Source organism: Catharus ustulatus, chromosome 2 (assembly GCF_009819885.2).
Source record: "Catharus ustulatus isolate bCatUst1 chromosome 2, bCatUst1.pri.v2, whole genome shotgun sequence".
In the NCBI taxonomy this organism is placed as follows: domain Eukaryota; kingdom Metazoa; phylum Chordata; class Aves; order Passeriformes; family Turdidae; genus Catharus; species Catharus ustulatus.
The window spans coordinates 100088676-100116662 of NC_046222.1; the positions used below are offsets into that span (position 1 = coordinate 100088676).

At 41.3% G+C, this 27987-nt stretch overlaps 1 protein-coding gene across 2 annotated transcripts; it reads left to right on the plus strand.

The window, feature by feature from the left end:
- IRS2 (insulin receptor substrate 2) lies at window positions 1-27789 on the plus strand. Of its 2 annotated transcripts, none has more exons than XM_033051469.2 (2): window positions 1-3727; window positions 25373-27789. In XM_033051469.2, the coding sequence occupies exons 1-2, from the start codon at window positions 247-249 to the stop codon at window positions 25375-25377; spliced, it is 3486 nt and encodes a 1161-aa protein (XP_032907360.1). In that variant the 5' UTR covers window positions 1-246; the 3' UTR covers window positions 25378-27789. The 2 variants fall into 2 exon arrangements, with proteins under 2 accessions (XP_032907360.1, XP_032907359.1); XM_033051468.2 differs by lacking the exon at window positions 25373-27789 and adding an exon at window positions 4970-6439.
- The last annotated feature ends 198 nt before the right edge of the window (window positions 27790-27987 follow it).

A 27987-nucleotide genomic window follows, 5' to 3' on the forward strand; every position in this document is an offset into this window, starting at 1 on the left:
GAGCCGGGGAGGACGCCGGGCGGCCGCCGGCAGCACCCGCTGCCTAGAGGTGACAGCGGAGGATCCCACTGCGGCTCCGGGCACCGCGCTCTTCTACGAAGGAATAACTTTATTTTACCTGCTTTACTCCATCCTCCCTTTTTTCTAATTTTTTTTTTTTTTCCGCGGCGCTCGGGCTCCGGATCCGCTCAGCGTCGGCGACAGCAGCGAGAGGAGCCGGGCGGCGTTCCCGGCACGGGGCTGGGGATGGCGAGCCCCGCCGTGCTGGGGCTGCTGCCCCCCCTGAGCTCCCCGCCCGGCCCCAACCTGAACAACAACAACAACAATAACCAGGGCGTCAGGAAGTGCGGGTACCTGCGCAAGCAGAAGCACGGCCACAAGCGCTTCTTCGTGCTGCGCGGCCCGGGCGGCGGCGGGGAGGAGGCGGGGGGCGCCCGGCTGGAGTACTACGAGAGCGAGAAGAAATGGAGGAACAAGTCCGGGGCGCCCAAGCGGGTGATCGCCCTGGACTCCTGCCTCAACATCAACAAGCGGGCGGACGCCAAGCACAAGTACCTCATCGCCCTCTACACCAAGGACGAGTACTTTGCTGTGGCGGCCGAGAACGAGCAGGAGCAGGAAGGCTGGTACAGGGCTCTCACCGACCTGCTCAACGAGGGCAAGGCGGCCTGCCAGGGGTCCCCCTACCGCCACCTCGCCTCCCCCTTCTCCGCCTCCTGCGGCGCGGCCGCCGCCGGCGAAGACCTTAACTACGGGCTGATCGCGCCGGCCACCGCTGCCTACCGGGAGGTCTGGCAGGTGACGCTGAAGCCCAAGGGCTTGGGGCAGAGTAAAAACCTCACCGGCGTCCACCGGCTCTGCCTCTCGGCCCGCACCATTGGGTTCGTGCGCCTCAATTGCGAGCTGCCCTCGGTCACGCTGCAGCTGATGAACATCCGCCGCTGCGGCCACTCCGACAGCTTCTTCTTCATCGAGGTGGGGCGCTCGGCCGCCACCGGCCCCGGCGAGCTCTGGATGCAAGCGGACGACTCGGTGGTGGCCCAGAACATTCACGAGACCATCCTGGAGGCCATGAAGGCGCTGAAGGAGCTGTCCGAGTTCCGGCCCCGCAGCAAGAGCCAGTCCTCCTCCTCCTCTTCCTCCGGGGGCGCCGGCGGGCCCGGCGGCAGCGGTGCCTCCGCCACCCACCCCATCACGGTGCCCGGCCGCCGGCACCATCACCTGGTCAACCTGCCTCCCAGCCAGACCGGCCTCCTCCGCCGTTCCCGCACCGACAGCCTGGCCGCCGGCACCAAGTGCACGCCGTGCCGGGTGAGAACGGCCAGCGAGGGCGACGGCTGCCGGGTGGGCTCTGCGGCCGGCAGCCCCATGAGCCCGGGCCCCGTGCGGACCCCCCTGAGCCGCTCGCACACGCTCAGCGGCGGTGGAGGGCGGCAGGCGGGGAAGCTGCTCCCGGTGCTGGCTGGCGGCGGCGGGCTGCAGAGCAGCCGTTCCATGTCCATGCCCGCCTCCCACTCACCCCCCTCCGCCACCAGCCCCATCAGCCTCTCCTCCAGTAGTGGCCTCGGCTCCGAGCCTGCCCACCCGCATCACCCGCAGCGCCCGTCCAGCGGCAGCGCCTCCGTGTCCGGCTCCCCCAGCGACGCCGGCTTTATGTCCTTCGACGAGTACGGCTCCAGCCCAGGCGGCGACCTCCGGCCCTTCTCCTCCTCCTCCACTGCCAGCAACCGCAGCAACACCCCCGAGTCGGTGGCCGAAACCCCCCCAGTGCGGGACCCGGGGGGCGGCACCGACATCTACGGATACATGGCGATGGAGCGGCCCCCGAGCGGCCGCTTGTGCTACCGGCCCTGCCCCGACGCTGCCAGCGACAGGTGCCATCGGAAGCGGACCTACTCCCTGACCACGCCGTGCCGCCAGCGACCCACCGCGCCGCAGGTCTCCTCCGCCTCCCTCGACGAGTACACGCTGATGCGCGCCACCTTCGCCGGCAGCGCCGGCCGCCTCTTCCCCTCCTGCCAAGCCGGGGCTTCCCCCAAACTGACCTACACCCCCTACCCCGAGGACTACGGGGATATCGAGATCGGTTCTCACCGCAGCTCCGGCAGCAGCAGCACCAATCTGGGCCCGTCGGCAGTGGGAGGAGGCGGGGGAGATGATGACGGCTACATGCCCATGACCCCCGGTGTGGCTGCATCCTTAGGGCAGGGAAGCCGGGGCAGCGATGATTACATGCCCATGAGCCCCACCAGCGTGTCTGCCCCCAAGCAGATCCTGCAGCCCCGGGCAGGGGTGGGTAGCGGGTCCCCGGGAAACGGGAGCAGCTACAAGACCAGCTCGCCTGCGGAGAGCTCCCCTGACGATAGCGGGTACATGCGGATGTGGTGCGGCTCCAAGTTGTCCGTGGAGAGTTCAGATGGAAGGTTGAGTAACGGCGACTATATCAATATGTCCCCTCGGGACCCCCAGAATGCGCCCCCAGCTCCCTCCCTCACCCCCCCAGACTTCTTCTTTGCCCCTTCAGGGCATGGGTCCAGTGAGCCCCCAAAGCCCAGCTGCTATTCATACAGCTCCTTACCCCGTTCATACAAGAGCCAGGGCTTGGCAAAGGACAGCGACCAGTATGTCTTCATGAACTCCCCGGGGAGGATGATCCCGGAGGAGGCGGTGTGTGGAGCGAGCCCGGTGCCTGCAGGCACCTTTGCCCCCTCCAGCCACTCGGTGCCTTCGCCCCTGCGGCACAGCCGGACCGAGAGCTTCCTTAGCCAGCGGTGCCAGCGGGTGGCCCGGCCCAGCCGCCTCTCTTTGGAGACCTTGCGGACGGTGCTGCCCAGCATGAATGAGCACCCTCTGCCGCCTGAGCCCAAGAGCCCTGGTGAATACATCAACATTGACTTCGGGGATGCTGCCGTCTATTCTCCCCCCTCGCTGCCTGCTGACAGCCCGGCCTCCTCCCTGGGCTCGGGCACGGGGCAGAGGCGCTCCCCTCTCTCTGACTACATGAACATTGACTTTGGGTCACAGTCACCCTCGCAGTCGGGCACGGTCTCAGTTGGCTCCTTGGAAGCTCTCTCCCCAGGTTCTTCCTCCAGCACCAGCCAGCCCAGTGGGCGCTACCTGAAGGCGGCTGTGGAGGTGGCTTGTTCGTCCAGCCCGTCGGATGGTGATTACACGGAGATGACCTTTGGCATGGCCACTACCCCACCTCAACCCATCGTTCAGAAACCAGAAAGTGCCCGGGTCAGCAGCCCCACATCTGGTGTGAAGAGGCTCACCCTTTCTGGGGTGGAGGCTTTCATTCTCTCCAGCCCTCCCCCAGACCCGAATCGGGGGGCCAAAGTAATCCGGGCAGATCCCCAGGGGCGGAGGAGACACAGCTCAGAAACTTTCTCCTCTACCACCACTGTGACCCCAGTGTCCCCCTCCTTCGCACACAACCCCAAACGACACAACTCGGCCTCGGTGGAGAACGTGTCCCTCAGGAAAAGCGAAGGCCTGGAGGAGGAACAGGGTAGCAGTCCCATGTGCCGGGAGACCTCGGCTGGCTTCCAGAATGGCCTCAACTACATCGCCATTGATGTGGTGGATGGGTCCCTGGCAAACTGTGACAAATCCAGGTTGAAAGCTAGGCACTTCCTGAATGGGGGCATCAATGGAGTAGAGATGAGCACCTATGCCAGCATAGACTTTCTGTCTCACAACCTGAAAGAAGCCAGTGCTGTGAAAGGTGAGTAGCTATGTCTGACAGTTCCTGCTGTGCGTGTTTGTGCTTTGTGTTTACCATCATGAGGTTGTGTGTTGTTGCGTAGAGCACTACTCCTCTTGGCTTCCTTAAAAATCACTTTTATCCCTTTTTACGTGTCCTGTAATAAGCAGTCTTGGAGGAACTTGGTGGCTCTTTGTATGAGGAAAAAGGTTTAATTTTAGAATATTTATTCATGTTTCAATTCTGCTGTGCCATTATTATGTATTTATACTTCTGGGTATCCCACGAGAAGCTTCTGTTTACACAGTTGCTATGTTTGGGCTGTATTCAGAGTTTTCTGAAGATTTTGGAAAGTGTTTAGAAAATGTGACCTAAATAGTTTATGTTAATGCAACTTCTAAATACTATTTAAAAATGTAAAATGATGGCATTAAAACCAGGATTGTTTGAATGAGAACATCAGATTACAGAAACAATCCTTGGCTCTCTAGCTGAGAAGGTCTGTAATATCAAATTGAGAAGGATAAATTGAATATCGTGGTTTTGAAATACCTTATGTCTTGCAAAAGTTTAACAGCAAATCATAGTGAGCATGGAATGTGAATTTAAAAAATGGTAATTCTTTCCAGAAGTCACTACATGCTTGAACTGTTGTATGCTGTATCACATATTTCACTTAAGGGCCCAGCCTGTGTTGGTGTGTAAGTGTTCCAGTTGAGGTCTCATGGATTGCAAATGCTGGGTGTCAAACTGAAGAAATCTGGAATTTAGGGTGAGAGAGAATTTCAATTTTCAGTATGTAGCTATTCCTTTAATTAGGTGCTGGTTATTAGGTGCTGAGAAAAGAAGGCAAGAAACAAATTCCCTTCCTTCTTCCCCAAAATAGTACTCCACCTTCTCTCAGTAAGTGAGGATTTGTACACAACTGGGGCTGGGCTGGTTGAGGCAGGCACAGAGCAGCCAGTCTTTCAAGGAGGAAAAGTTAATAATGAGATACTTGTAAGGATGCTCTTGGATTTATGCAAGACATGGTAGTCAAACCCTTACGCATAGATAGCTTTAATCTGTGTTTATGGCTGTAGCTGGGTGAAATGACAAGCCAGGTAGTATTTGCTTGGAGATGAATAGGTACTGCTTCTCTATTCACAGTGCATCGATAACAAGCAGAAGCTTGTAAGAAAAACTTGCAGGTTTTTTTTTTTTCTTTGTGTTTCCGTAGTAGCTAGTTGATTTTGAAGAAGAAAATATTTTCTCTTTTGATAGGAAGTACAGGAAGATGGAAAAGATGAGAGATCCACCGTTTGCAGAGCAAGCTTTGAACCTAATTAAGACGAGAGGATTGTTGAATGCAATGTCAGAGTTTGAAAAGATGAAGGCTTATTCTGAATGACTGGAAGGGTTGAGGGCAGAGCCTTATTTGCCTCTTGCTTTTAGTTTTGCTGGGGTCGCTTTCAGGATCCTTGTGGCTTGCCCGAGCCCGGTGCGGATGCTGCAGCCCCGCTCTCCCAGCCCGGCCGTGGGTCCCAGCAGACCATCACGCCCCTTGCTTTGCAAACGGATTTTTCGCAGAAACGAGGAGCTTGTCTTGAGCCACCTAGAGCCCCGATGGCAGCTGAAGCCCGGTGTTGGGAAAGAGCTGTTTCCACAGCATTCCCCAAACTGCTGACCCTGGGATGGGGGGGGGGGGGGCGGACCGGCTGCCGGGAAAACCCGGCGCGGGATTGCGGCAGGCGGCACGCGGGAACGGCAGATAAGGAGGGAAACGAGCGCTGTCCTCCCCATCCTGTAAACAAAAGGATCATGCAGAGAACGCAGCCGTGCTCATGCGGCTTACAGCGGAGAGGGCTCAGTGCTGCTGCTGCCTGTGTTTGTCCAAGGACGGTTATAGGCTTGCCTTATTTTAATATTTAATCTGCATGTGTGTTTGTTTTTCCTCTTTCCCGTAAGCTTCTAAACGCAGATCACATGGAGGAGTGGTGCGGGGAGGCTCGTTGGGATTGACCCTATCTGTAGGAGGTGGGCTGTCTTCTCCAGCACCTTGCTTCCCTGAGAAGGGTGCCAGCCTGTAGGGTGCACTCAGAGGTACGGGATGCAGGGATGGATGGATGGAACCAGAGTCAGGCCATGGTAGTAAGGAAGAACCTCACACGAGCAGCATCCTCATCCTCAGTGGGTTGGGTACCAAAACCAGGGCATCAGCTTAATTGCACTTGTGGCAGCCAAACTGGCAAAGTCACAGCATGAAGGACTTCATTGGTGAAAATTTAATCAAATAATAAACTTTTGCAAATTTCCTAGTTTCCCTTTTGGTTTTCATTGGGATTTCACGCTAAAGTTTGTTTATGAAAGGTACTCTGCCAGTGCTTAAAAAGGTCACACAGAATTTTGCTAATGTATTTGAGTTTCAAACATTGTGATTTGGGAGACTACTACGAATTTCATGTTTTACTGAGAAACATATTCTGTTTAAAGGAAACTGTATTTTGCACATAGACAAGATAATTTCAACAGTAGTAATTTGGGTAGATTTGAGAATCTAATTCTGTAAAAATTAATGATTTGCACAAGAGAGAGCTTATATAATCGGTGTTGTTTGTTTAGTTCACAGTTTTTTCAAACTTTGTTTCTAACTACATCAGAAAAGTGAGAAATTTTACTTTGTGGTTTCTAGTAACTTTTAAATGGAGAATCCACTTCTGTTTAATGTTTAGAACAGGAGACTCTGAGATGCAGAGTATAGCTCCTTTTAATTACCTTCTCAGAAAATTAATACTTTGATTTGTGCAACATGCATGTAAATAAACATGTATTGAGTTCTTCTTTATGGATTTTGATTTGTGCAAAATACATTTAAAAAATCAGTTTGAGTTCTTCCTTAAGGTCTGTTCCAGTAGTTGTATTTTTATTTGGATAAATGTTTTAAGGGAAATAATTTGTATCATTTAAAGGTGACTGGCTTTCACGTGTAGTGTGTTTCTCTGCTATCAGTAACTTGCCTCTGCTGTAAGGGAGTGCTTTGCTTTGGAAATCTCTGTCCATGTTATCCTGTCATGGGAAGAGCAAGGAGTGCATCCACATCTGTTGTCAAAACAGAACAGTTAAAAGGCTGCTTGAAGTTATCGCTTCATTTACTTCTGCTGTGTTCTGAAAATGTGCAAATATTTAGGAGTGGGAGAAGCAATTGCCTTCATCTGATATGTAAATAAAATAATACTGTTATTGGTGGGTTAAAACTTGTTACTTGCTAATAACTAGCCTTTGTTCTTAAATTATGACTGCTTTTTGCTTAGAAACATATGGACTGTGTATGCATTTCATTATTTATGGAGATGTTTATACTAGTTTTTCTCATAAAGTGTGAATTATTTATTCCAGTATATTTATGACAGATTACACTCAACAGTCATGTGACTTTTATGATGGATCTTAGTTCTAAAGTCAAAGTTGCAGTCAGATTGGAGCTTTGTTTCTGTCTCAGCGGGGTTAAGATTTTACTCTTTGTGTGTAATCCTGGAATTCTTAATTAAATTCAGTGGGTATATAATAGGGAATTTTCCTTAATCTAAATCACCAGAGTGGATTATCTTTAATTTTGTTTTATTTTCCATTCACAGAGTGCTCTGTAGTTTTAACTTGTAAATGTTTTTAGTAGTTGGTCTAGTTTGCTACAACTGAACAGATGCTACATGTAATAATTAAAAAAACCTTGAGGATTCTTTTCCCTCCTATGTCAGTTGCTTTTGCCTTGATTTGTGTGAAGAATTCATCATCTGTAATGCATCTACTTAAAATCATAATAAGACGATTTTTGATAAAGATCCTCACCTTTCACTTGCCTTGTCAATTAGCTTTTAGTTTTGTGAGGGTTTTATGGTTGCATCTAAACAATAAAAAAGCCTATCTTAATAAAACTCTTCCTCTGTCTTTCTAATGGCGTTTTAGATTGTGGAAGGCATAATAAACTCTGTTTCCTTTTTCTTTGGGATTACTTTACACAATGAATTATATTACTAAGTTGTTCTTTTGACCTCGTCTTCATATGGCAACTGTCAAAAAGTTTGGGATCTCAGAGCAACATGAGAATGTTTTTCTCTTAAACAAAATTAATGCTTGCAAATTTTATAATTACTTCTTAAAAGTATTGAAAGAACCATATGCTGTGTTAGAAATCTGTACATCTTTTTAAGTATTTTTTAATAAATCCGTTGTAGTAGTTTCTCTTAAGTTCTGCTAGAACATCAAACTAACTGCAGAAAGAACTGAGCTACTTTTGATAGCTTACATATCTTGAATTTTTAACTTGCACATAGAATTAAAAAATTGAGATTTTTTTTAAATGTCTCAAAATTCACTTACTGTCTTTCAAAAGGCACTTTGCAGGTGACCAAACCAAAATGGTTAGATCTGAACCTAGCAGTGCCACTTGTGAAACACAAAATGTGAACTGAAATTATCTAAGATTAAATGAATCTTTTAATATTTTAAATTATGTTGATTATATGGGTGTCAGCTTGATACAAGCAGATAGACTATCATGACATCTATTAGACTTTTTTTTTCTTTATACTTTAAATTGTGTTTAGCTATACTGCTCATAGAAAGAATGTCATGGTTACTTTGAGTAGTTTAAGATAAATTGTTATAGACCAAATTGAATGGTGGGTTTGTTCTAAAATGAACCAGTACAGTCATTGCTCAAGGCAGAGGAAATGCTTAAGTTGATGATTGTTTCTGATTACTTGATTTCTTTCAAGATAGCTACAGAGATTAATGTTCATTTGTAAGTAAGAAGAATAAAGGGGTGTTTGAACAGAAAGAATATTAGGGCATGTTTTATATGGTAGGGTTGTGGGTTTTTTTGTTTTTTGTTTGTTTTTTTTTTAAGCAGAGACTAACATGGGTTTCTTTAAAGTTGATTTTTAAGTAGTATCAAATACACTGGAATGCTGAAGAGGTTTATAAGCTGAAACACAGCAAGCATCCACTGAAAAATGTAGCCAGTTACTGTATGTAATCTAATTTCCCTCCCTATTCAGTAGTTAAATGGCAGTATAATTACATCCAGGTATTTTCTGTCTATAAGTTTTTCTGTGAAAGCACCACTAATATGTTTCTTTTTAAAGTAATAAATGTCTAAAAAAGTGGTTATATCTGTGACTTTTTTTATTCTTGACTTGTTGAAATATAGTATCCTTTTAATACTAGTTGTCTATATGCTTTTTATTTGTGTTCTTTGTGTTAGTCATGATATACCAAATTTTGTGCAAGTTTTAAGTTGATACACTATGTGTAATAGCAATTTAAAGTGTATATGTTGACTTATTTGTTAAATTAGGATATGTAATTATGAGAGTTTCACAACTCTGGGTTTTTTTGTAGTTTCTTACAATGTTTGCTTAGAAGTGATCTGTGTATGCATGGAAATCAGTATTGTCCCTTGAGTTTTTAGAAGATGGTGTAGTGACCTCCAAAGTTCAGCTATGTTTTCTTTGTGTCTGTTGTCTGGCATGTAGTTATTTTTAAAGTTTTGTGCGTATGTATGTAGGGGGTCAAGTGTGTCAGCTTTGGCAAGCCAAGTTCAACTCAATGGTCCCCTTGTTCCTGATTGTTGAAAACTCTGTCTCTCTGGCAGCAGAGTTTTCAGAGGAAAACTTGTTTGTTTGTTTGTTTTGTGGTTTTTTTTTACACTTGTGTTTGTGTCAACTGCCTTTAGCTATCTAGCATGTGGGCTTCTCGAATTAGTCAGTCTGCCAGGGCTCTGGAGAGCCAGCAGCATTAAACAGAACTAGCAAACGTGACTGCTCCCATTGCCTTTGAAATGCAAGGTACAAAGTAGCATGCATCTTCCTCGGTCAGCTTTGGGGGAACCCAGAATTATTGGTTCAGATTGCATTTGCAGTTTCCACACTAATACAGGTAGAATGAATCCGCCTCAGTTGCAGGGTTGTGTTTGTAGTTAACGCAAACTTTTAAGACTTGGATATTACAAGTCTGATGCAAACCACAGAAAAATCAATGCAAAGATTGCTTACATCTTTACAGAGGGTCACCTAAAAGTATTTATTGGCATGTTAAAGTGCTAACACATCCAGTAACGTTTGAGCCTGGCTCAAAGACAGCAGCAGTTAGTAATCTCTGTGTTGCCAGTTAAACAGTAATGAGTAACTTTCCTGAAGAATAGGTGAGTGCCTGCGTATTTCCATGGAGTTGTGCTATTGCTTAGTAGCTCAGGTGACAAATTGGATACTAAACTGGGACTGTTTAGGAAAGATTTTCAATCTGATAATGAGAAATCCCTTTAGAAATTAATTTGAAAGACCAAGGACAATACTTGGAGTTCTGTTCCTATTTTTGCTTTAAAAAATACTTCAAAACATTCTCATTTTTTTTATCAGTGATGATGACCTCAAATTGCATATAGCTGTGTCAAAACCAATAATTTTTAAAAATCAAGTTCTTTCTCACAGTGCAAGACAAATACACTCTGGAAAGAAGTTTGTTAAAAGTGAATAGTGGGGAGATACTTTCTGTAATAAACATCTTTGATGGTAGGGGGTTTTTGTTTTGAAATTCAGAATTACCCATCTCAGTTAAATAAAAGTTATTTCAGAGTGTGTTTTTAATCTCAGTAAATCAGTCACAAAAATAGTTAGGAGAAACAACCCAGGCCACAAACCTAAGCCCCCACCTCTGATGGTAACATCTACACTGCAGAAGAGTAATGTAATAGCTTTATTGCATAGATTAGGAATGATTCAGTGTTTTGTTTACATTATTTGTCAATCTCTTCAGCATCCTAGAGGAGAGCACTTCCTTCCTGGCAGATGGCAGCCCCAGGGCCATGCACCTGCCATTACAAGCACTACACAGTAGTAATCTATCCCAGCATCGCTGTTGACAAGAGGCTAATGATTGGAGACTGTCTGCCTGACAGCCTAAACAAAATAGGAACATATTTGTCCTTCAGCGAGGGTCTGAGAGATCTTAGGTAGGACAGTCAGGACAGCATGCTGAAAAATTATAATGGGACTTAGTTTAGACGTCTTTGGTAGTGTTTGTAGTATGAGCCACTTGTAAGATGATGGTGCTTCCAAAAGCAAGCGGTGTCTGAAAGCAGGGATTTTCAGTTTGTGTGGCAGAGCAGTAGCTGACGTGTATTAATAGCTCAGTGTTGATGGGAGGCTTGCGTGATAGCGCTGGCTGTGCCGCTGCCCTCGGCACGGGCTGCCCTCGCTGCGAGCACCCAGTGGGATGCACTCGCGCTGGAAAATGGGGCCAGCAGCACTCTGACAAAGTCAGCATGTCTCTCTGGTTGTTCGAGTGGTGTCTTTGGTGTTTGCGTAATGCGTTCCTGTTTCAATAACTTGATGTGTAATTTTATATGTTTTCATTATGACATCAGACCACAGTCTCTTTATTTCATTTTTTGTTCCTTTCTGTCATGTGTGTTTGCTTTTCTTCTTTGAAACTAGTGTGGGCGATGTTTCTAGGGGACACTACCCAAGGCAAGGGTATCTTTGAACTAGGCCAGGATGTTCTCTGCTAAATTTAAAAACTACCCAAATATTACCCAGAGTTTGTAGGGTATTAAGCAGGATTACATGACGCACGGATTAGACATTGTTGAGCAGCTTGTTTTTGTTTGAAGGGGTCAGAAATGGAGGCACTGGGGCTCTAGTGTGATGCCAAAATAGCAAACTTGCTGATCATCACAAATAGCAGAAGTTTCTTAGAAACAGTGGAGCACTTCAGAGAATTTTCCAAGCTTTCTCCAAGTGATGCTTTAGTAAAATTTGTTTGGTGTGTGCTGTGATGATGAATGTAAGGTATTAAACTCACCATTCCATTGAGTTTCAATTTCCAAATCTGTTTCTCAGGTACTTTAAAGCAGACTAAGAACACCACTGTAAGTGCAACTTGAGGCAGAGGGCTTTGATTCTCTTCAAAGACAAATCAATAAATCCTTCCAGTAACAGTGGGAATATCATGTCAATGAAATAAGATCTAAGCTGGTTTAGATTTGTCTCTTACATTGTGTCCTCTGGGACAGAATATTATTTTAAAAGGTGTTTATGACAGTCAGGATGTCTGTCTCATTAAACTGAGTGGCATTGTCAGGGTAAGGTAGGGAATTGGAATTTTGAAGACTTTCTTTCTATTTTGAGTTAGTTTGTTGGTGGTTTGTTTTGTTTTTGGGTTTTTTTGTGATTTGTTTGTTTGGTTTGGTTTTGCTTTGAATGTAGGCTTTTTCTTACCTGAAGTCACAATATTGATTGAACAAGACACAGGACAGTCTTTTGGGGCTGGGTTATACTTAACTCTTCTGTGGAAGGCAATGGTGTTGAATAGTTGCTCAAGAACAAGAAAACAGTGATGGTTTTCGTTTAGTCTGCCTTTACTGATGAAGATAATTTTGGCTATAGAAACTTGCTTGAAATAACTGGTAATGTTACATTATTGCATTATTTAAAAGAATAAGAGCAGAACTGGCAAATGGATGCAAACCTCACCAGTTTTCTAGTTAATGCAAAACTTTCACATCACCAAACTGACTGCTTCAGATACTGTGGTCTCTCCCATGCTTGAATTACTGAGAAGTTATGGAGTGAATTTCTTAGGTATTTCTTTCTTTTTACTAGTTCCTCTAGTAGTGATTTTTTTCAAAAACTCCAGTGAGTTGTTTTTAGTTTACTTCAAAAGGCAAACCAAAATCAAGTGATGTGTCTAACTAAAATTTTCACTTACACCTAAAAAAGACTACTTGTGATGGAATAATGATATTTGGAACTGGAAGGTGGAGGTGAGGTTCTCCTGAAAGTCAGTTGCACTCACTTATGTTGTAACAGCATTCATTTTTGCATCATAAGCATTTGGTAAAATTTATAGGACAGTGGACCTGCATCTTCTACAACAGCTTTCATTCCTGAGCAATTAGTTCTGCCAAAATTAGTGAAATAGAACTATAATACCTAAATAACTATATATATATAAATATAAGCATATATAGATATAAACATACATACAAATATATAAATATATAAAAATAAATACATATAACAATTATAACTATAATAATACTGTCTCTTTAACGTAACAACAAGAAAAGTTATGCTTTCATTGTAACAATCCTGTACAGAAATGATAAAGATTTGTCTTGGTGATTACTGTGAAAGCTATTTGTGAACTATGAAAAGTCACTTAGCTTAAAATTATTTACAACTAATTGTTTTAATCTAGCAGAAAACTTCAAACATTTGTTTGGATTTGGAGTCAATCTTGTAACATAATTTTCTGAATATTGAAGTTACAGCTTTAGTACTCATGATTTTAACAACAGTAATAGAAAATTAACTATGTGGAGGAGCATTAGGAATAAAAATATATATATATATGACCGTGATGCACAGAATACTTGAAAGAATTGGCCATAAAGTTAAAACTTATTACTTACTGTTTTACCATCTCAATAGTATAGCAGGCTAGTTACTCTCTAGCAGTTACAAATACCAGAGAGACTCTTAACATGCTCTAATGAATGCTAGGATAATACTGCTTTCTTTTGGATACCTACAGAAGGGTGACTTACTAGACAGTTCTGTTTTAATCTTCAAATATCAAATGAAAATTCAGTAAAAAATTAGCTTGTAACTTTAACCTTGAATGATGTATTTTCATATAAATGGTAGATTGTGTGGGCTCTAAATAAATAAATAAATTGATGATACTTGGATGTTGAATGCTAGCCAGTAGGATGATTTCCAGATACAAATGCATTGATGTATTTCAGCACTGTAAGTGATTTCTAGTTTAGGTCCTCTCTTCCCCCACACTATTCCTTTCTTGCCATTAATGTGAATATTCAGGGGACAGTAAACTGAAAGGTTTGTAAGATAGGGTAAGATAGTATATCTGTTATTTTAAAAAAATGAGAAGTTGATAGTAGTGAAATACTATTGATTTTTAGTAGAAGTCAGATTCAGCCCTCAGGAAGTAAATTGATGGACGTTTATTTTAGTACATGTACACTTGACTGTGCGAGGAAGTCGAAACAGCAGCTTAGATCTTGCAGCTTGAGTGAGCACAGTGGAGCTGGTGTGCCTGAATGCAGAGAGAGCAGGACCATGCTGTGAATGAGCTGTGTAGGATGTTTGGATGCCAGGCTGCTGTTTGATAGAGTCATTGTGAGGGGTCGTGTAGAGTCTTCTGAGTCTGAAATTATTCCTTGAGTCTGCTTCATCAGTCATGAACGTGGCAAGCTTTAACTTGCCATATTGGCCATGTGGATGCTATGTTGTCATATTAAGAGAAAAATGCAGCAATATTTTCTATTCCTCTCACTCCTCAGTAGATGTTTTCAATTTTCTGAGTTCGCATAGATTGGCTGTTGCCACTTTTACAGGGTGACAACGTTTCAACCATAGTGTTTTAAAAAGACATACTGAGAGTTATTTCCATGGTATTTTGTGTGAACTAGATTTGGGCTGGTATTCCACTTACTTAGAGCAAAATACTTTATCAACTCTGCTGAAAAATAGCATTGATGTAGTGCAACTTATGCTGTATCCTTAATAAGGCATAGGAGAAACAGAATGAAGGTTTTATAATAATGAAAAAGATGCTGAAACTTTAGAACATGTTATTAGGAAATAGTGAGTTATTTTGAGAAGTGACACATAGGAGGCAACTTTAAAATCTCCACCACTACTGGAACGACGTGTATGCATCCTGTCTTCAGTCAAGCGTCTTAACCCCTTTATCAGGCACTCATTTTTTGCCTGACTTTTTGAGGTATTTTCCAGTTTTTCTGTGGGTTACCTGAGCAGCTGACACTTCATTCTACTCTGAAGACAAAGTTCTGTTAAGTCCTGCTGAAGATGTCAAAACAGTGGACAAAGAAGTCATTTATTGAATCTGTATGTTAAATTCTTTTGCAATCTTTTTTTTTTTTTATATAAACACATTATTTTATTGGGCTGTGAAGTGTCTTATTCATTAGTATAGCTGTGTTGTGTGTGTATACCTGAGTAAGATCTCAATTTTGATTCTGTAGTCAAACATTTCAGTATGTCTCAAACTATATTAACTCATTATGTGCACCAGATACACATTATTTTCTTACTCCAGGTAAGAATTAGCCTTGTTTGTGCTTGATGCATAAAAGCCTGTGGTCTCATATTTGGCAATTGTAAATTAATTAAGGAGCAAGAAGAACTTGTGTAAATTATTTGATTTAGTTGAGGAAAAATGTTGAAAATAAGTGGTGCAGGATATAGTATGCAGTGGCTATGACTGTAATGGTTGGAGTTAACAACCTTACTAACTTCTCTTTGAAGTTTGAAATTCTGTTTCTTCATTGAATCACGTGCTACTGAAGGTTTTTTCCTAGTAGGTGTGTTTTTCTTGGTGTATATGGTGGCAATACTGTTTAACTTCCCTGTTTCTGGAATGTGGTAACTTTTATTTTGACAGAGATTTCCAAGATTTTTTGTAGCAGTGATGAGATACTAATAGGGAAGCTTAGAATCATTTCTTCTCTTTGTCGTGGATTGTCTTAGGTCCTTTTTTTGGTCATTTGTAACCACATAATATCTTTCTGGAATAGTAATAATTAATTTCTTCAATTAATTTTTAAAGGTATTTTAGCTAAAAATAGCTACTGGAAATAAGGATCTCTAATACAGTCCACAGACTATTTTATACTGTAATTTGAAAAACTATAATACAGAGAAACCAGTCATTTACAGTTTGTTCATGCTGGGTTTATTTCATATATTTTTTGTGGATATGATTGTATGATTTTGTCCAAGGTTTATTCCTGCTCTATAGAAAAGTGTGTCTGTGGTCTCTTGTCTCAAATGTAGATTCAATTTGATTTTATTTTTTTTTAATGATGATTATTGGAGAGGCTGAGGCATCAAAGTGAAAGACACTCAAAATTGCTATATCTTTTGTTAGTGCCTCAGGTTGCTTGGTTGCTTGATTTTTTTTCCTCCTTGTAAACAAGCAGCTTGTGTTTGCTGTAGAAATGTGTTGGTACGATTGTTTAGCTTAGATGGGATGGGATTATTTGCAAGCTGAGGGAGGATATTACAGAGGAGGTAATTTATCTGTGTTTTTCTTAATAGGTTTTGTGAAATTCAGCTGTGCCAGGATCCTGTTTTGGTCTGCTGGACATGACTCTTATTAAAAGGAAGAGTCTATGGGTTAACCACATGACATGAGAATCTTAAGGGACCTCCATGTATTTGTCATGAGTGAAGCTGCTTAATGTCTTCTGTGTTGCAGATTGCAACTCAGGTGTCTCCAGTATGTCGTAAGGGTCCATGTTCCTGGTTTAGATTTCTAGGTGTGTGGTGGTTCTCTTTCATCTAGCCAGTGCTGTTGCCCTCTATGCAGAACTGTAATGATAACTGTGTAATCCCTACATTTGCACCTGAGGAGCCTACCAAAAGACTCCTCGTCAGAGGAGGGTCTGTCTTCTGTAGGTAGTCATTAAAAGGACGCAGGTGCTTTTTAAGTATTGAAGAGGCTGGTCAAAGCCAGGCTTGGAGATTGGCACAAAACCACTTCCCTTGACCATAGAAGGAGCCTGTATGCTTGGCATAAATGGAACATCTGACTTCCAGAGATCTGCAGCCTGTGAGATCAACCTTGCTGTGCAGAGTCTTAATTTAAGCGAAAGGACTTGAAATAAGACTGATACTTGTTATGTGGATCAACTGGCATAGTTATGTATTCCTGCTTGATCTGGACTGTGTGTTAGTTAGTTGATGATATATTGTACTTGTTCAGTAAATGTGAAATTAAAAGGGATTTGTGTTCTCTCTAGCTGTGCAGATTCTACACTGTTGACTGAACACTTCTCAATATATTTCCTGGTCAATCACAATATGTGATTTATGCAACAGTATCAGGGCCTTGGCACTTGGAAGCAAACTTGGGCTTTAAAAGTGCAGATGCTGCAGGGAAATACTGGTGTTCTGCAAAGCATTTCTTCACGGCAGTGCCTGTGTCTTTGTTCTTCTAGAACAGCATTGTGGCTTTATAAAAGGTCATTGGATTCTATAGGATGTTATAGTTCCTTAATATAATATCCTGAGGTGCTTATCACACCTATTTGAGATGTCCTAAACAGCTTCAAAGAGCTGGAATGCTGGCAGTAGGAGAAAATACATGCAGGTTTTGGTGTGCTGGAAAGCTTCCCTGAAATTTAGATGAATTCTTTGCTAAGGATTGTGGGATTAGGGCCAAACTCTAAAGTATTCCATCTTAAGTGACAAAGATGGATTTTAATCCGTTTTATAGAAACAGTTGTGGCAACATAATACAATTTCAGAAAGCTGATAGTGTCAGTTATATAGTTGAGTGGTCAGATACATTGCTATAAGTAAAATGTATTTTTTTAAAATGCTATGTTGGTACTGGTGAGTCTTTTTTAGAGAATTAAGTGTAATTGGTTGCTTATAGATCTATTTGCTGGCAACAAATATGGGGAGCCATAAAACGAAACAAAGACACCTGTGTATGAACTCTTGGGAGAGGAGGAAAAAGCTGGAGAAACAGTAGAGTACACCTCTGTTTCTGTAAATATTTACTAAGAGCTCTTATAATTATGGAAGAAAGTATATCTTGCACTGGAGCAAGTAATGTTGCAAGTAATTGACACTAACTTTTTTGATCTTTTTAAAGAAATCCCTTTGAAGCTTTGAGAATACTGCTGTGAAAGCACATTGCTCTGAGAGTATAGTATTTTTCATACTTTAACAGGTTGTGTCTGCTGGGGGATTGTTTTCGAGTGGCTGTTTTCAAGGAGACTTAGTGGGCTTCTATAGAGTCATAAGTATTAAGGCTGAAAAAGGTGAAGATATTAAAATCACCAGGGACGGGAAATCAACCCAGCTAAGTTTGTGAGTCTGGTTTTCAGAGAGTATACATTGTGCCAAGGGCTGCTGGTCTACAGTACCAAGGAAGTTAAGAAGAACTTGGCTCATGGTCTTTAACAAACTGGCTTATAGGTAAATCATTAGAAAGTAAAGAGAACTTTGGGTTCTCCATTTGCAAAATCCATATCTTGGATTTTGTATACAGCTGCTCATCCACGTTGGATTAGGGGAGAGTATAACCTGCTTCAGTGCAGCATTTTTGTCCTGTATTGCTCACTTCACTAAATGGTTTCAGGGAGTGGTGATGTATTTTCATTATGGAACATGATGGAACTTCTTGCCTCACTTCATCTTTCCCCCATTTCTGTGTTACTGACAGATTTGCATTGACAAAGGTGAGGCCACAAAAGATTTCTAAAAGAAAGCCGTTGATAAAAATTGGAAAATAATCCTTTAAAATCTTTATCCTACTTCAGGTTGCTCAAGAGTTTTAAGTGAGGATGTGGCAAGAAGAGAAAGTGTAGGGAAAAGGTTGCCAGGTTGCTCCTCTTATGCTTCCCTGCTTTCTTTTTCTCTCTTGTGTATCTCTCCTGCAAGAAGATGCATTTCTCTGGACCTGTCTCCTAACCTGGAAGTCCAAAAGTTGCAGTATCCAGCTAACATTTAGTGTGTGACCCATCCGGTGTGTTCAGGTGGCAGGGGAGGTGCCTAAGTGAATGTATGTCATGCCAGGCATGTTTGTCTCCTTGGTAAGTTGCTGAAGGTCAGTTTACAAAACAGGAGGGTGTTTGACGGTGAAAGTTGAGGATAACCTTTTGTTTTAAAACATGCTGCTCTCTGGAAAACAGAGGTCTTCCTCTAGGATGCTCTTGTAAATCTGAAACCTCTTTTGATACTAGGTGCCTAAGCCATTTAGCAGTGATGGAGGCAGGGATTAGTCTTTGACAGAGTGCCTGGATGTAGTGTTTCTGTTCCCCTCTCCACAATATTTATGAGGCAAGAGCACTTACCTGGGACTGACCAGTGTTCAGTAGCTTTCTGGCTGAAAAAAGTTCTCAATCATCTTTCCCCCCTCTCCACCTTATGGCATGTCTTAATCATATATTGTTTGGTAGAGTGCTCTTGTTCTTTTTTACTGCAGCTGTTTTCATGGAATAATTGGATATCCACTGTAATGGAAAGGGAGCATGAACATGACTTCCCACAACTTACATGAGTCCTTATCCCTGTTCCTATGAATATTTAAATTTTTGATGTGAATATTTCTTCAATTTAACCAGTGGAAAAGGTTGTTTTTTATCCCAAGTGGGAGAGGTAAAAAGCATATTTTTAAGCTTTTTGAGAACACTCTAATATTGTGTTTTCAGGCTAGTGGCTCAGGAGCAGTTCCTGAACTTTTGTATTTGTCCATTTTTACCCAGAATGGCAGTCAAACTCTCACTTGTGGATCTGAACCAGAAGTCTGATTGACCTTTTTTTTTTCCACCTCACTGTTACCTGCTGGAAATAGGACAACTACCTTTGATGGCATTTCAGTTGGCAGTTGTGAGAGAGTATCTAGCTCTGCTTCACAAGAGTTCTTCCTTGTCAAAACTTGTTGACCTTGTTAATGACTACTGATATAAATTAGAATAGGCACAAATATGCATTTGACATCCCAGCTGAGCAAACTTCCTAGCTACTGTAAAGGTGTGTAAAAAGATATCTCTGTTCCTAAAATAATTTGTATACCTCACAGAGTTTGACATCTTTCAGAACTGTTGTTCATCAGAGCCCAATATAAAAGAGGGCAGAAAAATTCTTGCTTAGAAGTCACTGTTTCTTTGTCTCTACGTTTAGGAGTTGGAATGGCTGGCTTCTGGCTTCTCATGGGGTGAGCAGATCAGAAATACAGAGGTACACACAGAGTTTGGTAGATTTTAGCTGAGTATTGCCTAGTATGTGCTTTTGGGGCAGGCATGCTGATTCAGTTGTTGTTGTGTCTCCAGAGATGGGGTTGGTAGGTAGTTTGGTGTATTAGTCACTGATTCCTTCCACCCTTGCTTTTTGTCACTTGTAAGATGAGCATGTTTTGCAAAAATTCTGTCTCTTAAGAAACTTCCACCCTCACTTTGTGTGCAGGGTGGTATTGCAGGAGTTCCCACATTGCTGGCAGGCTGCACCTGGCAAAAGCCGTGCTCTCTCCTTGGTGTAGTGAATGGAGCTGTAAATTCAAGCCAGCAGCTGCACTGAGGCCATGTTTGTGGTGTTGGGTCTTGAATGTGCACTGATAGAGGAACAATGTGATGGCTGTAAGGTGGGAGGCAATTTCACATGTGTGGTAATGGTCATCAACCAAGAGCAAGATTTCTTGTTCCGTGATGGTTAAATTCTGTGTGTGTACTGTGGAGTGCCTCTTTGAGTGCCACAGACAAATCTCTCCAGTGGCAAATTTTCTATATATCATATCTGCTTCTGCGTATGTGTTTCTGTCCTTCTTACAAGCTCCCAGTGGAAAGGCAGAAGAACTAAACGTTTTTATTTTCTAACATTTTGTTTACTCAGAGAAAACTGCTTGATTTTGTTTCATTTCATGTAATGCTTTTGAATGGTTGTATACCCAGCTTGCAAGGGAGAGGATAATTGAACATATTTCAGATAGTACTATGTTGAGGGGTTTCTGTCTGTTTTATTTTATTCCTAAGCATGGGATTAAATCCCATCTATACAAATTTGTTTAATAGTACACATAGCTCTGAAATTAAGAGATATAATAGCAGCTATATTAAATTAATCCTGGGGAAAAAGAGCATGTCTAGTTTCTTAATTCTAAATTGGAAGTGTCTGTATTTATTATAATTGATATGGACAATGTATTTCTGGACCAGCACTATAAATTCATTATAATTACATTTGTAAGTTTAATCCTTTTATTTTCCACGTAATTAGTACTACAAAATCTATAAGAACCTTGACAAAATTATATGAAACACAAATTATATCAAATTCTGAAGTCAACTAAGCATAGCCCACATTCTCATCTGTACCTCTGCTATAGACTCAACTGCTTGAACTCCAATGCAAGATCATAGGTAAAATAAGTATTTATTATGTAAATATATGGCATCAAATATAAATAATTTTGGTTTTTAGTACCTTTGGTTAAAAGCTGATGCTCATTAGAATCTCTGGGGGATTTGTCCATGACAGCAGATGAACATTTTAACCTCTTGACAGTATACTTGGGAATACAAACCCAAAAGGTATTTGCAGGTAGTGACATGCAACATCTTTTTCCAGATAATCTAGCAGTTAGTTTCTCACTTCAAAAGTTAATCTTTCCCCATGGTTATATTAATGCAGTTCAGAGTGATACTATGCTAACCATTTGACACAAAAGTACTGTGAAGCCCGTTTTAATCTAGATTACTCTGGATGCAAAATCCCTGCTTTACTACTATAAAGAAATTTAGTGATTTTTTTAAATTAATATTATTTGTAATGAAGAATCTATACTGACCAGATGTTTGCTTTTTAAAATTCATAAAACAAGAGACATATCTGAACAACATCATGTACCGTTTCTTAGTGGAATAACATATCAAAAGAGCCTTGTTACTTGGTGCAGCATGTTTCCAATTATGAGCAACCATGACTTGTTTAAAAAATAAAAATAATGTGGCTTTTTCATTTCATGGTTTAACTTGTTTTTCTCATCAAATGTGGAAACATTTTACTTTGGATGGATGTTATTTGTGAGCTTTGTAAGCTTTTAGACCATCATGTTTTCCTGCAAAGTGTTGCTAAAGTGAATGTTTAAGCTGTGATTGAAACCTGTTCCTATGAGTGTCTGTGCTCAGCTTTGAGTAAAGTAAGAGTAGTCCTGCTGAGTGGGGCATAGGTTCCCTGGAATTACTTGAGGAGAGCCATAGCTCAGCACATGAGTTGTTCTGTTATCTTTAGTAGGGTTACCTAGGATGTTAAGTACAGTATTCATTGCATTGCTTACTGAGAGTTGGAGCCAGGTCAGGATTTGGTTCCTTCTTTGCAGTTCCCAGTAGTATCCTGGGTAGCAGTCAGGCTGCATCTGCATTTGGATGCTTGGCCAAGTTTGTGGCCTTGCAATGTGTGTGCATCCTGTGATGCCTCCAGTGAGGAAGCCCTTGGAGGCTGCGGTTCAGACCACCTCTGGTAGCTGTCATTGCCCGGTCAGCAGGAGTTTTTTATTGCCGTCAGACCTGTGCTTTTCCTTCCCACCCTCAGCTCCTCTGCTCCACTTGCTCGCAGACACAGACTGCTGTGGGCGTGGGGACGGTGCTGCCAAGGCTCCAGGCTCCGACCTGTGTGGGTGCCTTTGAGCCATCTCCTGCTGGGAGCCCAGCCAGCACAGTGCTGGTGCTGCAGCAAGCTTGAGGGCTGGGAGGGCAGTGTAACCTGCTGATGGAGAGTGCACTGGCCCTTTCTGGCTGGCCAGCAGCTTTGCCCAGGGCCATAGGTCTCCTCTCTGGTGTACCAAAGACGTGTCTCTGTGAGTGGGATTCGGTTCCTTGCGTTGTGCTGTCGAATGGCCTGGCCTGACGCCTGCAGATGTACGTGCTGTTAACCTCCAGTTGGGTTGTATCAATAGGATTGCTCTTCCAGGAAAAGTGAGTTAGCAGAGTCATAGCCTCAGTCGATTTGGCAGATGACATGGGGAGGAGAAACAAAGGGATAAAGCCACTGAGTGATTCGCTGAGAGTCAGGGCAGAAGCCTGCAGCAGAGCTGGGGGTTCCATGTCCAATGCCTGATGTGCTCTGGCAGTCACGCTGCCAGTGGAATAAATTTACTGATTATGAATAACCAGCAACGTGTTTTGCTACAAGCCACATGAATAACTGTTTCTGCCTGCGTGCTTGTTAGCAGATGAGAATTATTTTTAGAAATTAAAAAAAATTGTATTTACTGCTTACTGACTTTGAAAATTAATAGGCAGAGTAGATGTTCTTTAATTGACTAACCATTGTGTTCTCTTCACAGTATATTCAGCAAGTCTGTGAGCATTTGGTAGTTTCATAGCAGTTTGTGTGTGTTTATTCTCTGATTTATTCCCTGAGAAGTTTTGGTAGAATCAGATGAATTAAGTAGTTTGGAAACTCGGCAATGATCATGGATACTTTTCTTAATAAAGCTCAAAACTAAGAGGAAACCTCACTATTGACGCAGTGCTGGACTTTGTATTTTGATTAGTGCATGCCCATGGGCAGTGAGGCTACCACAGAATATGTTTGTGCCCTGTAGGAATTTTGAGTTCTTGGATAAAGATGGTTCATACTGCTGTGACTTGCTGTGTGAGTGGAATGTTGACCTGAGGCTTTAAATAAATAAAAGATACTGAGGTAAAAATAAACATTATATTGATTTTTTTGTTTGTTTGGTTAGTTTCTGGTTTTACTTTGGCATGGAACTTAAGTTTTTTTTCCCAAGTAGGCTTCCTCTGAAGCTGACATGGGTCAAATGATAACTGTAGTTATTTTTCCTTTATTGAATCAAAACTTATTCTAAACATGATTCAAAACTTATTGAAGTCTGAGGAAATAGTTTTATTATTAAAGACTATGTTTGGGGTGGGTGTTTTTAGTTATAGGTCATCATTATAGACTCATTGGATGATGTGTTTATTGTGTATGAGGTCTTAGGCTTGTGCCCACAGTCCTATCATCCACCTACAAAACCATGCAAACCAAGTTATGGAAGTGTCTGAAGCATCAGCCACTTCACCTCCTCCAGTTTAATTCTGACTGGACAATGCCTGCTGTACTGTAAGAACAACATCAGTTATACTTGGTTGCTAATAGTTTTCCCTCATGTCTGCCCTAGACTGGCATACTTCTGAAACCATGCTTGTTTGTATCCTTTGCATTTTCCACCAATTTATCTATCTGAAGATGAGGTTTTAAATTTTTTAAAAAATATTTTATTTGGCTCTCATGCTCATTCTCACATTGGGGAATGTAAATTTAGTTTTTGTGTTTCCTCCTTCCATTTGAAGGAAGAAAGCAATAACACAGAGTTAGCAAACACAGAGTTTGAACACTCACTTGTTTGCCTACATGATGCATCTATGCTACTTCCCTGAACAAAAATGGGAACAAAGTGGTTTGTTAAGTGTTTCTTCCTCAAATGAGGAATTGCTGCTCCCATCTGAGAGCTGTCCATCCTGCCCCATCCTCATCCGTGCAGCCCTTTGGGATGGTGTTGGCAGATTTGGAGCTCCTCCCAAGATGCATCATAAGCCAGATCAAGTTCTTAATTTGAAACGCCTGTCCGGAACAAGCAACGAAAACTCATGTACTGAAGATTGGATAGATAAATTTGACTTAGTTTCTGATCAGAAAAGTGGCAGCAAATAAATGGCAGTGGTGGAGGCAATGAGGCTCTTTCCTTTTGGTCTTGACAAGCTATTAATTAATCTTAAGATGTGGCATGAAATAAAACTCAAGTAATATCCTAAGTATTTGATCATACAGTGGCTCCAGTTGACTTCAGCAGGACTAATACCTTAAGTAGACCTTAGCTGTCAGAGATTCAAAGCAATTTAGCAAGTCTTGCATATATGTAAGATACATCAGCCTTTGTTTTTGGGTAAACTTGAGGGAAAAGGCTTTGTACTGGTTTATCAGAAGCTTGTGTGGATTGAAACTTGCACAGATAAGCCCTGGGCTTACTCTGACATCCATGTTTTGTATCTTATTTATTTTGGTTTTATGGTCCCAATGGAATTAAAATATATAGGAATACCGACTTATTGTGTCAATACATGAAAACTATAGACTTTTCTAAGTAACAGTGTTTGTTCCCAAAGTGTTCCAAATAACTTCAGTTTTTAGAAAAACTCGTGCAATACATCATCTAACTAAAATTTTCATTTAACTTGTAAACTTGGGGACAACACACAGCAAAGAAAATTGCTATAACTATTACATTTTGATTTTTAATGGTCAGATTATCAAATTATTTTAATGTTGTGCGTTAATAAATAATAATGTCTCTTTGTGGAGTAGGCACATACTATCCACTAATTCTTTGCAGTGAAGAACCACTAAAGAAGTCAGCTGCATTCTTTAAAATAGAATGGGTCTTATTGTGATCAGTTTCTATTTTACTGCATAATTCACCTTGACTGTGTAAAGCAGCTTTGTGTTCAGTAAATGGGAGAAGACTCATCCCTTTTGCATACCTACTAATTTTTTTTACTTCTGGGATAATAGTTGTTTAGTAAATCAAATAACTGAATTAAAAGAAGGTTCTTTCTATACTTTGCTTATGTTTTAAGTAGATGACTTCCCTAAAGACAAAGTAACTTGTTTTTTTGAAACTTGTTTTTGGTGTCTGGAAATGGAAAGCATTTTTTAATATCCAGCTGACAAAAAAAATGAAAGAGTTAAGCTTGTACCTATTTTTTTCCAACCCCTTTTCCTTTCCACTGGTGCAAAAAACTGTGATGGTCACAACTTGAGTGAGGAGGGGGGATTTTGTGTCAGGTTTTCCAACTCATTCCGTGTCCTGCAGTTTGCTGACCTGAAGAGCCTTAGCTGAAATGTTTTGAAAAGGGAGTGGTGTTAGATTAGGAAATATTCCCTTTATTACATTTGCAATACCTTATGGTGTATACAAATATGAAAGTAATTATTGGACAGCTGCTTTTTTTTTCAACATGAAAACCCATTCTAAATAATCTCTATGGTATTTTTTATGTTGTCTGTATCATGTATATAAAAAAAAAATTTGTAGCTTTGATTGACTTTCTTTCATTTTTCTTTTCAGAGTGAAGGAATTAGTTTTCTCATCATGACCTCAAACAACAGAGTACAACATTCAAAGAAGCTGCTCGGCATATTTGATTTTTTTTTTATTTTTATTTTTGGTAACTGAAGCTGCTTAATGTTTACTTTTTATTGTTGTTAGTGTGGTCCTAACAGTTGTTTAACTGTTGTGGACTTTACTGTACAACAAATCTGGGAGGAAGGGAAGGCAATCTGCCTAACTCATTACCTGTCCATGGCATCTATGTTATCATTTTGCTGCTGTTTTGACAGAAGCTGGAGATGCTCTTTAAATCATAGGAACTTTTCTGCCGGCCTCTTTAACTAATGGCCAATGCCTTCGTTTTCTTTTTCTTCAAGGACAAACTGTATTTATTCTCTGGCATATTAGGGGATTCTGTAACACCTGCTGAAGCAGCAAGATCTGGTATTTACTGGCATAATTTCAAGCCTACGACAGTACTACCTACCTCAGTTCAAAGTAAAGCCGGATTTGCGGTGTTGGTGTACGACAGGAACTCCTTTTTCTCTGTGCTGAGTTTCTCAAGAACGGTCGCCAGCCTTACTGAACTTGCAACTTGTACAGCTGCTGCTGCTGCTGGGTTTTGAATCACTAGCCGCAGGGTTTACTTCTCAGACAAAGCCTAAGTAGGGCACTGAAAAGTCTAAAATGGGATGAAACTCTGTGAATCAGACTTGGACAGAGGATTCAGAGTAGTTAAAAAGTATAAAACGTATAACTGAAACAACATAAGTTAAAAACATCAACCTGTATTAGGGGTATCTCTGTACCTTTGACACACTTGTTTAATCCTCTCTATGTAGGTGTTTATGTAGGTACTTCAGATTGCAAAAGCCTTTTCTTCTATTTAAAAGTTCACTTTTGTCAGCTAACTGTTCTTAGCTGCATTTCTTGTAACCAAAAATCCACATAAGCATGCTAGGAATGCAGGGATGATAATGGGTATCGGGCAGATTCAAGAGCTAATGTTAACACAGTATTATCTTGCCATCTATAAAGTCCTGATATTTGCCTTTTACCAAGAAAGCACCATTGTAGCTGCAGGCACTATTACAGGGAAGAAGAACCATAGCAGTCACTTGTCCTGAGTTCTTTTCAAGGCTAACTGTGCATCACATTCCCAGTGGCCTGAAAATCTGAGTGGTGTGGCAGCTACTGTCACAAAAGTCACATACAACTGTTGCACCAGACTAGCAGAATGTCATGTCATGCCACCTTGCTTCTCCTTTGATTGAAGTGTTTGTGTACATTTTAAAGGTACCCAGCCAGTGCCTGCTTTGATAGACATGTAAGTATTACTAAATTATGAGTTATGTGAGGCTCTTTCATTTTCTTTTTTTTTTTCTTTAATCATTGTGCTTGGTGGAACCCGTACTTCACTATTGACATTATCTTTTTTTTTTTTTCTGAGGAAGACAAGAGTCAATGTCTTAAAAATACAATGAGCGGCAATGCAGTCTTCCTGCTTACATGCTGAATTTTTAGAACTGAGGATTGTATTACAAGACAAAGATGAATGTAAACTAATTCCTTTCCTACTCCATGGTACACTTTATTTTTCAGTGTAATTTTTGGGGTCTTAAATCACAGCAATGCATAGGCTAATACAATATTAGATCTAAAATCAATTTAAATATCTGATCTGATTGAGTTTTTCTCTAATACTAATGCTAGAAATGGTTATAAGACATTCTAAAAATGCTGCTTGTTCAAGTCTGGAACTAAAAAAACCTGCATACCTTTGATATTTTCTTTCTAACCCCTCCCTGCTCCCCGCCAGCACTGAGTGTGGTACCTGCTGAATTCAGTGTTTTGAAAGCCTCTATTTTCAAATATCCCTCTGTATCAATTAAGAAATCATGCCACTAAAACAAATGGCTAAACTGCATACAGCAACTTTTAAAAAAACCCACAAAAACAACAACTTGACAAAATAATAAAATATTCTCTATCCTGTATATTTCACAAAGGCATATGCAATACTTACATTCTTAATTTAGTTTACAGAATGGAACCAAAATGTATAAATGTTATGTTTGCTAAAACTTCACAATGTATATTGGGTCTTTGTACATTTTGCCTGACTTACCTTAAATTTAAAATATTTTTTGCTATATAACCTTAACAGTTATTAAGCAGTGTTTTCTTTTTGGGTACGTATTGTTTCTGGATATCAAGATGTTAAATATATTTCTTGCTATTGTGATATGACAAGAGACTTAACTTATCTTGCTGTGTCTTCCAATGTACACGCTGTATATAAGGATAAATGTAATGCTGCTGGAGACCAGAATAAATGGAACTAGAATAGTGTATTGTATTTAGTCTGTATTGATCATGGATGCTCTCCTTAATAGCCATATGCAATAAAATACGTTATTTATGAAAGGAGTAAAGTATTTGTGTGCCTATTTTCTCTAGGGGTGAAGTGGATTTTTCTGGTTTTTTACATAAAATCAGTTTATTCTCTTTTTTGAATGGAAACACACTTTCTGTGAATAAATCTCTACTGCACTGCTCTTAATTGTTTTCCTTTTAACTCCTGAAACATCATGAAATCATTTTAAATCTTGTTTAAGGATAAAACCATTGGT

Excerpts from the sequence above, each read along its gene's own strand:
- IRS2 (XM_033051468.2), top strand. The coding sequence starts at position 247 with ATGGCGAGCCCCGCCGTGCTGGGGCTGCTGCCCCCCCTGAGCTCCCCG. Across the intron at positions 3,728-4,969 it reads AGAAGCCAGTGCTGTGAAAG|GAAGTACAGGAAGATGGAAA; the intron begins GTGAGTAGCTAT and ends CTCTTTTGATAG.